Below are 13474 nucleotides of genomic sequence, written 5' to 3' on the forward strand. Positions count from 1 at the left end.
TGAAAATCTTAATGCGGTTCATAGAATACATCCACTTACTAAGTTTGAACAGTACAGCTCTTATAGTTTCGAAAAAAAGTGGCTGTGACAGTATCGGACAGACAGACGGGCATGACGAATCTATAAGGGTTCCGTTTTTTGCCATTTGGCTACGGAACCCTAAAAATGTTTATTGAGTTAGCACAAACAAACGTGATTTTAATATTTGTAACTGGGTTGGTGCCTCTTTTTAAGCGTACATGACACTTGTGTCAAGAGTGCTAACGAGCTCACGCACACCGAAAGAGAAAGAGACAAATTTAAGTTTAACAAAGAGTATGACAAAGCTGAATGGATTGCGAAAATTAATCAAAAATATCATATTTCTTCATAGGTGTAGAAATAAATATGGAAGTATTTTTGTGCTTCTTATGTGTAAGTATAACCTATCTATACTTAGTTATATAATATCATTGTTCCACAAAAGTAAATTATTTTCATAATCGTATTATAAGAGTTACATCTTATTACTTTGTTAGTTTAGTGATAAGTAGAATAATCAATCTAAAATCAATCAAGTTCAAAAATAAATTTGAGTAAATGCTGTAAAAAAAATTTCGACCCTTCGTCGCTTCCTGTCGAAACAATGGGTATGAAAGTTGAAATTAATATAATCAGCTCAAAAATCAGTGTAATTTATTAATTAAACTTACTTTGGAGACACAATATGAGCAGCTACTTATGTTGTTTTGGCCGCATTACCTACTTGAGATGATAATGGCATTCCGCATATTGTTGGGGGTGAAGCTCGCGCGGGAAGCTCTACGGCCAGTCATCGAACGGCGGCGAGCGCATGCGCGGCCACTGGCGTCCCTTGGGGTTGCTGGCTCAACATGAATAGCACAATTCTTTCTGTTATTAGAGTTATCACCGAATGAAAAGTTCAGGCACAAGTTGGAGGCAATTCAGTTTTAAATCATTTAAGCCAGAATCTCTCAGATATCTAATTTCTTTCACTACTGTTTTAAACAGTTACGTTAAGTTTTTGCAAAAACTGACCTTGTAAAATTAGGTTTTGTATTTATATGATGTTTTTGCTTTAATTTGTCGTATAGTATTCTAAATATTTTCCTCACCTTTTCAAATGTAAGCTATGTAAGTATGTACAAGCAAAGCACCTCACGTGAATGCTAGTAAATAAGCGGCGTTACGCTTGCAACTCGCGTCCAACAGAGTCCTGTCATTTAGTGAGCGGCAGTGCGCGGCATCGCGCGTTGCAGGCGCCAGCCGGAGCACGGCCACCTGCTCATGTGACAACACGGAGCGGAGCTTGGCGGGCGCGTCTCGTGCTAGTGGCAGGATGCGGTGGCGCGCTCGTTCCACCACCTCGCGCGCCAAGGAGCGCGCGAACATAAGCTTCTTCATCTTTATCATGTTCTTCGCGGTATTCGGAGTGATCGTGCTGACGGAACTGCTGCTACTGGAGCGCCCGCCCATCGCATCTTCCAGGTCCCGATATAGCGACGACGTGCAGGTCAGGTTCCAAACGTTTCATTGTTTACAAAATTTGTAAAGTGGGAAGAGCTTTTTTAGAGGTTTTATATTAAATATAGGTTCAGTCAGTGTACATTATAAATATTGTTTGATAATAAATAATAAAATAAAAAGATTTGTTATGTTGTTAAATATAGCCGAAATAGTGATAAAACTGAGCTTATCAGCTTTATTCTGATAAGGAATTTACATTTATTTAACTGATCAATACTCCTTATCATAATGAGTTTAGTATACCAAAAGTGCGCTCAAATGGGTAACTACTGTTTTACTGTTATGGTTAGTATAATTCATAATTAAAAAGCATGTAGGTATACATAGTTATGAATGATATGTTACAGTGCCTAATTAACAAGCGAAAAATAGTTAGGAAAGATAAATTCCTGATTATTCGTCCCCACGGCTAGGAAATTTGTCTCATAAAAATAAGTTGATGGTACCTATTTCATTATTTACTCAGATATCGTAAAATTCGTATTTCTATTTACCTCACTACTTCTACAGTCAGTATCAAAAGCAAGGATAAACAAAGCGTATACCTAAACTACCCAAAAGGTATATACATATGTGTGTATATATATCTAGAGTTCACAAATACACGTACCTGGAATTACAATATTATATTACAAAATTATTACAGTATACTTTTGACGTACATATTGATAAGATTATTGTTAACGCACGTCTTATCTAGAACTTTTTCGTTGTATGTATCCTATTTTTTTCCATAAAACTATTCCCTAGTTCACACTGGTACTAATTACAGGGAAATTTTTGTTGTAATTAGTACCATAGTGCATAAACAAAAAGTCTTAATTACAACCAAATTTTCTGCGTAATTAGTACTAAGGGTATCGAAATGTAAGTTTTTCTTTTCTGTGTAGGTACGTGTTTTACCGATATCAGACTACAAAATTGGCATAAATTATTCAAGTATATTTATTTTAAAATACCGTAACATATATACACGTTAGTATGTGGGTCAGTTTCCTTTATCTAATTTTGCACGGTCGATGATTTTTAAATGAAATAAACATTACTTACGAGTATATTATACATGAGCATTGCTATAAAATTACGAATTTACAACATGGTATAATTACGCAAACTTCTTATATTTTGTATGGGTAACAAAATTTACCATCTCCAAAATTAAACTTTCTTTTATTTCCTGTGAAATTTTCTGGGAACAATTGAGAACTTTGCCAATCCTTAGGAAACATTCCGCAACTTGTACTTCTTGTACCTACTTGTAAACTTGTTGCGGTATTTCCGGACCGATACGACCTTCAAACCTTCAAGAAAAGCCTCTCTTAAAGGCCGACAACTCTCATCTTAAAGGCCGGCAATGCACTTACAACCCCTCTGGTGGTGTCCATGGGTGGCGGTAATAACTTACCATCAGGTGATCCATATACTCGTTTGCCTCCTATATCATAAATAAGTTTTAGGTAAAAAATTCACTTTTGTTACAAGTTTTTGTCGCTGACTGTACTTTTCTTACCAGAACCAACTAATCATTTAGACAATTCTAAAAACCCTAAAGCCACAAACGCAATTAGGTTGTTTCATCACAGAGTTCCTATGGCCACCTCCTGTCTATATCATCAGATTATAAGATATACGATAATACGAGTATTGCATTGTCAATCGATTTACATACCTATGTATGCAAATGTTCAGTTCAATCGGAAATCGGGAAGTGGCCGAAGTGGGTCAAATTTAGCTTCCAAGATTTGACACACTAACTAACAAAAACACTACCATACTAACAGGGCAACTTAAATAAACGCTTGTAAAACTTTTTTTACATCGATCGATCAACTGCTACGTTTATCTAAACGAAAGAAATTCGTGATAATATTTTCCTGTCATAAAGGCGAACTGATCATAGTAACCCCTTTCGCTGAATACCTGACAATCGACTTATTATTCTCCTTTCTGCTTTTCTACCCGCTGTGATCCAATTTGTTGGTTCAGAGAGCTTTGTTGTCTTGTAATATGTATATGTAGTTTCGTGTATAGAATGGAAGGTTTTATTTCGTATATGGTAAGACCGGGAAAATGATAACGTTTTGTTTGTGTGCCCCTAGAGAACTATCCCTTGATATATTATGCTTTGTTTGGAATCGCATTGAGCGACTCAGACCTATTAATTTTTGTCTTAAGAAGTTTACGAAAAATAGAGATATTATCGGACCGCTTGACGTCTTTTTAACCGGTTCTGTATTCGGTTGTGGCAATTTTTTTTTAATATTCTCTTTTCTAACTCGTGGAACTTTAATATTTGTTCACTATTTTTTGAACGCCTAAATCAAAAGTTATAATACTCGCTCAAATAAAAAAAAAAACAAATTAATATTTTTAGATTTATTTTAGATTTAATTTAGTCATATTTTAGTTTTAGTTTACATTATTAATTGTAATAATTACTTTTAAAAATTCATTTTATATTACTTATGTAATAATTATACTATTTCATAATTGAAAAAAAATCAAATTACATCAGGCGCGGATACAAGGGGGGGGGGGGGGGGGCATAGGGGCAATGGCCCCCCCCAAAAACCCTGGCTCTCACATTACTAAATTGAGTAAATTTTTTTTTACCTTATTTTCTGTGCAAAAATATATGATTTTCTCAAAATGGCCCCCCCCTAAGCCAAATCTTGTATCCGCGCCTGAATTACATGCCTACTCGTGTCAACTATGTTACCAACCTAACCTAGCTATGACATTCATGGTTGCCATGGGTAGATATTATTACAAGTACAGGTAATTTATTATTACGTACAGATAAGAACAGGTAGGTTTTAGGAGCGATATCACCCTTTTTAGGGTTCCGTAGCCAAATGGGGCAAAAAACGGAACTCTTATATACAAAAAAAAAAACAATAAATTTTGGGGATTCCCCATACTTAGAACTGAAACTCAAAATTATTTTTTCATCAAACCCATACGTGTTATCTATGGATAGGTCTTCAAAAATGATATTGAGGTTTCTAATATCATTTTTATCTAAACTGAATAGTTTGCGTGAGAGACACATCCAAAGTGGAAAAATGTGTCCCCCCCCCCCCTGTAACTTCTAAAATAACAGAATGATAAAACTATAAAAAATATATGATATACATTACCATGCAAACTTCCACGGAAAATTTGTTTGAACGAGATCTAGTAAGTAGTTTTTTTTAATACGTCATAAATGGTACGGAACCCTTCATGGGCGAGTCCGACTGGCACATAATTATGCTCAATAACATTTTTGTTATTAGGGTTCCGTATTTTTTTTACAAACCATAACTTTTCAAGGTGTTTCGTCCAAGTGAAACATCATTTTTGAGCAAGAGCCAAGCAAGAGCTTTGGGCAATAAATCGACATTTAAAAGCTCATGAAAAAAGTCGTTACTGAAATGGTTCGTCTTTGTAAAATCGTAGGAGTATTCAGGTTTTTTAAATATTGTACCAACATCCACAACATTCGTCTCGCTCCGTCCCTGTCGCACAAATGTTTAAGCTCAAGCGTGACGTACAGATTGATATGTACATTTTAAAGACACTGAATATGCCTCCAAAGCAAGTGTAGATGTAGTATTAGGTACCTATTTTATTTCTAGCAGCTTTTTTAAAAACAAAACTGAAAAGGCTGTCGGATACCCTTTTTTCCGGAAGTAATAAAACAGGCACCTAACGGATGATAAAAAAGACGAATTATTTCAGAGGTGTGAAAAAATACTCATATAACTTTTTACTTTGTTAATGATGATAATTATTTACAATAACATTTATGCATTTTTGAATAGCGCCCGTGGTCAGCTTTTTGACGTAGTTCAGATAAGACCTTTGGACACTGTTTTTGTCAATTTTCGAAGCACAACTCTTAGTCAATTTTATTAGCTGGGCACAATTTTCAGCTCTCCAATTATTTTTATACACTCAACTACCCAAACAGCCTAAAAAACTATCAATCAGCCGACATTGTGGGATTTCGGACTTTCTTACATACAAATGGTCTATTTTTACTGATCAGTGAATTCCGGGGCGCTTACCTTCTAGCAGCATTCCAGACCTATATTTTTTAATGATCAACAAATGTACGGTTGGTAACACTTAAAAATTATGGCGGGATCTCGTTGGCTCATGGAATTCATATATTATTATATTAAAAGTGCTTTGGAGTCAATTCAGGCTTGCCTTGGTTATTATCTTCGCTGGCCAGCCACTACCACTTTTGCGATGTATAGTCAAGGATGCAAGAACTCTAATACCTAGTAGAAAGAAACTGGTACATTTTCTGTACTAAAATGACGCACTTCCTTTTTCCCATGTTTAAGTTAGAATTTTAAAAATGTACAGCTGGATTTCACAAATTTTCTTGTTTTGACTCAATACAAATAAGTTTTTGGCAAAAAAAATATTTTTGGTATGTACAAGCTTTTATTGCTGACTGTACTTTTGTTTCCACAGGCAACTAATACTCATCGATCCAATTCTAAAAACCCCGAACACAATTAGGTTGCGTTGTATTATCACAGAGTTCCTATGTCCACCTCTTGTCTCCATCATCAGATCATCAGCTCGATGGTACCATAGTATTGCATTGTCACCCGACTTACATATGTAATGCAAATTTTCAGCTCAATCTGAAAGCGGGAAGTGGATCAAATTTAACTCACAAGATTTGATTACAAACAGACAACGGGACAGGTGAAACTAAAAATAAAAATTTGTAATAATACTAATGTTTGAAAAATTAAAACATTTGACATTCAAGGATCTCAAAAGAACTAGCAAGGACTTTATGAATAGCATTTTTAGTTTCTATAGTTAGTTTTGTTTATAAGTCTACAGAAAATCATTCTAATTTTTTTGTTATCATCCGTTATGAGCTGTGTAACGTATTGAAATGTTTTTTTTTCGAATAGTTTTCACGTAGTGTATATATATTTGTAGACTTCAACCAATTTTCTGATAATTATCAAATAAATTCTTTTCAAAATGTAGAATTTTTAAGTTTCATCCCAATGATTTGGTTTATGTTTAGGTATATTAATGGTTAAATAAATAAAAAAGTTGAATTGAAAATAAACATTACTTTTCTCTGTGTACCTACATATTATGGTTTATGTACTTTATTGGGGCTGAGAAGGTAACCTATATATCTACCTATATATTTTTAATAAGGCCCAAATTGAAGAGCACATGTTTTGGATATCTAGAGATCAAATTAAACTTGGGTTTAGTTTGAGAATTACATAATTAGGTCGCGGTTAAACTCGAAGGCGAAACGTAAATAGGTAGGAAGGTTATCTAAAGAGAAATATGTACAAATAATGGTTATTTAACCCTTTCGTCGCCGCGTCAAACACAAAAGTTGTCACTCGGACGGAGCTCCGCGTCAGCATTATATTAACTCATTCACTGCCGAAGACACGGTATCGCGTTACAGAAGAAACTTGATTAGTGCTTTGATCTTACACAGCAAAACAAATTCAATAGCTAAGGGAGGTAGCTAAGTCGATTCAATGATCAAAAACTTGCATTTCATGTTATTATAAATTATGAAGCGTCCACGAGAAATAAATAAGAAATACTTTTTTGACTTTTTGCGTTTGAAGTAGGTACTCTACTAGTATTACGGTAAATACTGTTACTAAATTTGGAAATATTTCGGGAAGGAGTTTAAATTTAAACAGATACATTTCACACAAAAAACTTGTATTTATTTGACCACTTTGTCAGAGTGTTTGATTTATAATTTATATTTAGATGTAGGTATATATAATTCAAACCATACTAAAATTCCGTTTTCTTAAATTTACGACCACTGATTTAAGCCGAGGACGACCAGACCCATATGGTACCGCCAAAGGTTTACTAGTCTTTTCTTTGGACTCTAATAATAGGAGTAATAGGTAGGCAGCCATAGTCTGGATCAAAAGTAACGGAACTGATTACGCGCCAAAAGTATCTAACTTTCTTTAATAATTTACCAAAAAGATATAAATACAATACATATCTACTGGGATGTAGAACGATTAGACTGTGACAGACACTTTAGACCTGAAGAGATAAATAAATAAATTATATATAGGACATGTTATGTATACAAATTGACTATGTGCCACAGTAAGCACAATAAGGCTTGTGAGAGTTAGACAACGATATGTGTAATATATAAATACTTAATACATCGAAAAAACTCATGACTAAGGAACAAATGTCCGTGCTCATCACATAAATATATATAAGTATATCTCTTTGGTAAAGTATTCCAGGGTGGCAGATACTTTTGGTGCGTTGTTTCATCCGCTATTATTGATGCTGACTGTACACACAAAAATACTGCAAATGCTGCCGAGTGTCTAGATGAACACTTGGTATGTTAATCTAAATCAATAATTTTAAAATATCCATGCCTCCATCTGAGACAGACAGTTCAAGAATTTAACACCTACGAAATTCTACTTGAAACTAAGTATAGACACTAAAAATTATACCAACACTGTTAGGTATCGTACGTTCACACCGAAAATTCCAGTTCCATGATATTTTCACGTCATGTCGCTAATTTTCTGGCTTGAAACATCTGGGGAGTGGGGACTATAGTTCGTGTCATCCACGATGACGCATCAATTTGTCAATCCTAACCTTTAATGACGTGACAATACGAGTCACGGCACGCGTCTTCGTGAATGACATGATCTAAAATTTATGTTCAGGATTTCACTTAACTAGTTTTTTTTTACGTACAGGCTGTTATATTTGTTTGTGTTACTTTTCTAAAATTTAGATGGTTGGTTTAAAAACTAGCTAAGTCAAATTGTGAACTTTGCTAGGTCATCTGGAAGTAGGTTAGATTTTTGCTGTTAGTCTGTTAGTTAGTGAGAAAATCCCGATTTTTAGATGTTTGTATCTTAATAATCAGTTGAGCTATATTCATCAAATTTGGGGTTCTAGTTAGCCTTAATAAATGCCCCAAATTTAAATATGTTTATGTGTACTATTTATTACACATACACATATGAATGTTGAGTAACGAATGGGTCAAAAGTGGCTCCAAATGGCTCGTGTAATATATGTAATATAATAACACACGGCCGCTGCGTCGTCAGTTCTCTTCTTTTGAACTTCGCTTTCACGCTACCGTGTGTCTAGATATCGTTATTTAGCATTTAGAAAAGTATTACAGGATAAAAGATGATTTTGGCGCGTTGATTTATTCACTACTAGCGATATTTATGCTGATTAAGGGTCAAACACATTGATTGATACGAAAGTTGAGAAGACTATACACTTACATTTTTTATTTTACATGTGATTTTAACATTGGGATTTTTCCTAATTTAGAAAATAAGTTTCAATGCATATTTAAAAATCACAAATCACGTTTTGTTTTTATAGATAATAGCAGATGGATAAGGTAGGACAAGCTAGAGGCGATGATCAACTGTTTCCAACGTGGGACTCGAACCCACAACTTTGGATTACCGGCAATCCGAATATGATCTGATGACTCTATCCGGCGATAGATTGTAATGTATTACGTTCCACAAAAAAGGAAAAAATATTTACATTTAAATATTCATTTAATATAGATTTCACATACCTACCATAAATATGCAGCAGCAGAAAATAGACATCAGAAATAATATATGCACCAGGTAAAAATTAAATGGCAACCCATTTATAATAAGTATCATAAAACCTAGATAGATAAAGTAACTAATGTGGTTAAAATCATCATTATTAATTATTCACCGAAACAGTCCCGAATCACGTGTTTGTTAAAACAGTAGGTAGCCATCTGAATTTTCGTCCCAATTCTCTACAAACCCTTAAATTTACGACCGTAAATTGACTCTTAACCCAGTTAAGAGGAACAGCAAACAAAGCGTGGCTGCGGCGGGAATAAAAACTAATATAAACCTAAATCACCGAGACAATTTAATAATATAGATTGTCAATTCGGTGTTTTTTTTGTTTCTATTAGACGACGCTAATTGATTGGGGTTCATGCCATAATACCTACGTGATTTGAAGCTTTGGCTTTGAACCGTTGTTTAAGTCGTTGCTGTAGTCGCAATACTCGCAATTCGAATGTTCTGCTAGTGAATCTATAGATGGCGTGACTGTAATAAGTGGAGGTCAAAATGGGTCACAGAAGGTATTCTCTAATGTCAACCCATTAATTAACAATGCCGTCGATGGAAGCTCGCCGTACTACTTATTTATTGCCCCATTGAAAGGACGGGGACGCATTTTTATGATAAAGCGGCAGCGTGCCTGACGTGCGGACGTGCACATATATTAAGATTACCAGTCTTTATAATATAGTTGTACCTAATACCTACCCTTCGAGGGTTCGATGGTATTTGGAATACCTATTTGCCATCCGACTGTTGCCGTGGGCTGTGACTGTGACGTAACTTTGTTTGTTGGAATAGATTTGTGCTGAGTGAAATTGTAAGTGTAAGTAGGTACTTAAATTTCGCAAACTCCGAAAAAAGTAGATGCTTTTATATAACTCCGTTGGGGTGGATTAACTTTTTCTAGTTCTTATACTTAGATATTTATAGAAAATAAAAGTACCTATGCAAGAATTCTACACTAAGAACTAGAATCACTTAAATCACATTTCTGAAATAGGTGTAATTTTTTTGTCAGCGAATGAAACGGATAGTTCATGGAGCTTTTCGGGGGAAAGGCACCATTCTTCATTCTAGCAACATCAGGTTTCTTGAAGCCTAGGAACTCCACAACAATACAAGAAAAGTCAAACTGCGGTCTAATATTAGGGATGATGGCACATGTTGAATTTTATAACAAAATCTGGTAATGTATATAGCAAATGAGCAATTTATCATAATAATGTGGATATTAAAATTTTATATGGAAATAATAAAAAATTCAGGACCTGAAAGTTTCAAAATTTGAATTTATTTTAACTTCCAAAAATGAATAAAGTAAACGTCAAGTGTCAACTCGTGGTACGGCTACTGATCGATTGATACCATTAATAAAAAAATGTCATCTAGACTATTAAGCATACAACTGGTATAGTGATCCTGAAATATAACTTAATTTAATTATATCTAGAAACTCCACAAATTTTTAAACCACGGTAAACTACCAAATGTTCCAAGCGTAAAATAATTGTTACTTGCAATTATACCTCCATTTCATTGCCGCGTATATCAGCTCAATTTAATGGCATTTAAATAATCTGTATTTTGTTCACTAGATACACCAACCATTAATCAGCATAAAAATAGGTACAATTATATTAAAACTATACGAGATATGGGATCGAAATAAGTTCCAACCTAGAGGCCTTTGTTAAACGTCTAAATTTATTGATGTTTTCTAAGTGTTAGTGTAAGGCCTGAGTGGACGCTCGAATTGGACGTACAGCGGGCAGGGCGTGCGGCGTGCATGTTAAACAAATGCAAACGTATCTATAGGAGCGGTCTTAGTGGACGCTGCTCAAATCACTTGTGAGCCCGACGCCACGGCTGCACGCCCCGCCGAACGCTCCGCTTCGAGCGTCCACACTCAGTTATCACACGGACGGTGACTGACTACTGTAGCAGCGTTGCAGCAGTGGGAAATGGGCTGATGTCACAGTAAATTTCCTCATGAAATTGCATTCCTGTTGTGCTTAGAACGTTTAATTATGCTACCGCTACTATAACTGCTGATATCTGGCTGATATCTGATGCTTGGAAGGATGCAAGACAGATATTCGTAGATGTTAGTTTTTAATTAGTAAATAAATAGTTTTAAGTTATAAATCTATTTAACGCTTTGGCGTAAGCTGTAATGTTACATAACTTGATTTAATAAATAAATAAATAACACTACACCAACGTTGTTGTAGCAGTAACAATCCATTACCTCTTTTAAGTACAACCTTAAAAAGTAGGTATTTACTCGTAACCCAACAAGTTTTATAACTAAGCGGACATAGTCCAAAATAAATATTTGTTAACTCTCTTTCTCTTTCTCTTTTCCTTTCTTACACATGTTCTGTTCCTGTTCTCCTGCTATTCTGTTCTATTTTGGTTTTAAGTTTTAGTTTTTAAGTTTGGGTGCCCTGAAAACCAGTGCTGCGTCTGAAAGACACTGCTTATGCTGAGCAGCATCCTATTTGGTGTACGTATAATTATTTACTTTGTTGTTTTCGTTTGATTTTATGCCAAATAAATATTTTCTATTTCTATAGTAGCGCTGCTGTAGTCGCTATCCGAATTATTGTCTCGCGATAAAGGTGACATTTGGGCCCGGCGGGCGATCTAGGGACATCTCAATTAGGTACGTGCCGAAGGGATAAAAGTAGACGTCCTTCTATTAAACAAATTTAGTTACATAGGTACCGTACTCGCAACAATAGTAAAACAGAAAAGTGTTTTGGTCCATTTGTTTTTTATTCATTCTGTCATTAAACTGGTTGACGAAGCGTCTGGTTGACGTGACTAGTGACCGAAGAGCTGGCGGCATCCTTGGTAATACAATGTCTCAAGGGCCTTTTTTAGATTTAAGGTAGTTATAGTAACACCACTGTATATATCCTTTATGTATACTGTTATTGAAAATAACATATCAAACTTTATGCAGTTTGGTCAAAAAGTCATTAAAATACCTATATGAAATACCTACTCCTGAATTTTACTCGTAATTACTTTTGAATGAACAGTTTATTTTAACGTACCACCTCGTAAACATTTTTACGATAAACATAATTGTTCTGAGATCGTAAGTATGCTGATAATACAAACCATGTAATTATGGTTGGAGTAAAAAAAAAATGAATATACGTGTATACTACGTTCTGTAAACCTTTTAAATTATAAGTTTACTCCAAATAATGGAATACCGGGAGGTACTGAGTTTGTAAGACGAGAACCAAGAATTCCTGGTTCCAGTACTGTATTTGTATAAAAACCAGTACCGGGAGCATTCCCTTGAAGGGACTCTAATTCCGTAAGTGAATCGGGGACAGCGTTCAAAATAGCAGCATTCAACTGTGCGCAAATTCGTTCAAATATCGGTAGGTAACAGAAAACACAGTATAGCAAAAGTAAAAAGTTTAAATTATGTGTTAAGGATAGAATAATAAAATTAATAGAATAGTTGGTGAAACTTATAGTTGTTGCAGCATCTATGTATTTGAGTGGTAGAAATAATTTTAGTCGACTTTTTTAGGTTATTTTTTATTTCATTGCGCTATAAAATTGTGCTAAATTAATGAATCCATATTTACCGCCCAATTATCATTGCGTACCACGTCTGAATAAATAATATCTGAAAATACAAATCATGTAAGATGCCCGCAATATGCGAACTTAAATTTGTACGGGTTATAGCCCAGAGTTATAGTACCACGAAAACCAAAGTTCGCAAATCGCGGGGATCTTACTCTTTTACTCCAATGAAGGCGTAATTAGAATGACAGAGAAAAATGTCCGCAATTTGCGAACTTCGGTTTTCGCGGTTATAGCCCAGATCTCAGAACATAACTATCCGATCTCGCTACGCTCGGCCGGCAATCCCTTACTTCTCGGCCTCTTTAGTAATATACTATTTACGGTCACAACACAATGCGTTGGTGCGCGGGGCCTGTGGCATTTGCCACTTTTGCCACGTGGCTAATTTGCCACTGATCATGGTTTAGGAAGTATATAGAAAAGTTAAAAAATGATGGTGTTAGTCCCTATGATAGTTCCTTCAAGTGTATTTTGACTGGGCATGATTTAAAAAATAATAATTGAAGAATTATGTTTCTTTCATATTATATTACTTAAGGTGAGAGGGGGCAAAGTGCGCCGTCGTCTAAGTGTTGTAGAATACTAGTAATATTAGTAGTATATAAGCAGTTTTCGATATATTCAAGATCGGTGCACTTAGATAGCATGGCGCACTTCGCCATCCCCCCTCTTCTTTC

The 13474-nt window shown here is 35.0% G+C and overlaps 1 protein-coding gene across 1 annotated transcript in view; it reads left to right on the plus strand.

Annotated features, from left to right (window-relative positions):
• Positions 1-534: 534 nt before the first annotated feature.
• LOC133522146 (uncharacterized) overlaps positions 535-13474 on the plus strand; it is a 59668-nt gene continuing 46728 nt past the window's right edge. The window contains exon 1 of the mRNA XM_061857374.1: positions 535-1513. Within this exon, the coding sequence (XP_061713358.1) occupies positions 1340-1513 (174 nt within the window). The 5' untranslated portion in view covers positions 535-1339. The remainder of the gene's footprint in view (positions 1514-13474) is intronic.

The sequence above is a fragment of the Cydia pomonella genome, chromosome 10, assembly GCF_033807575.1.
Source record: "Cydia pomonella isolate Wapato2018A chromosome 10, ilCydPomo1, whole genome shotgun sequence".
Classification (NCBI taxonomy): domain Eukaryota; kingdom Metazoa; phylum Arthropoda; class Insecta; order Lepidoptera; family Tortricidae; genus Cydia; species Cydia pomonella.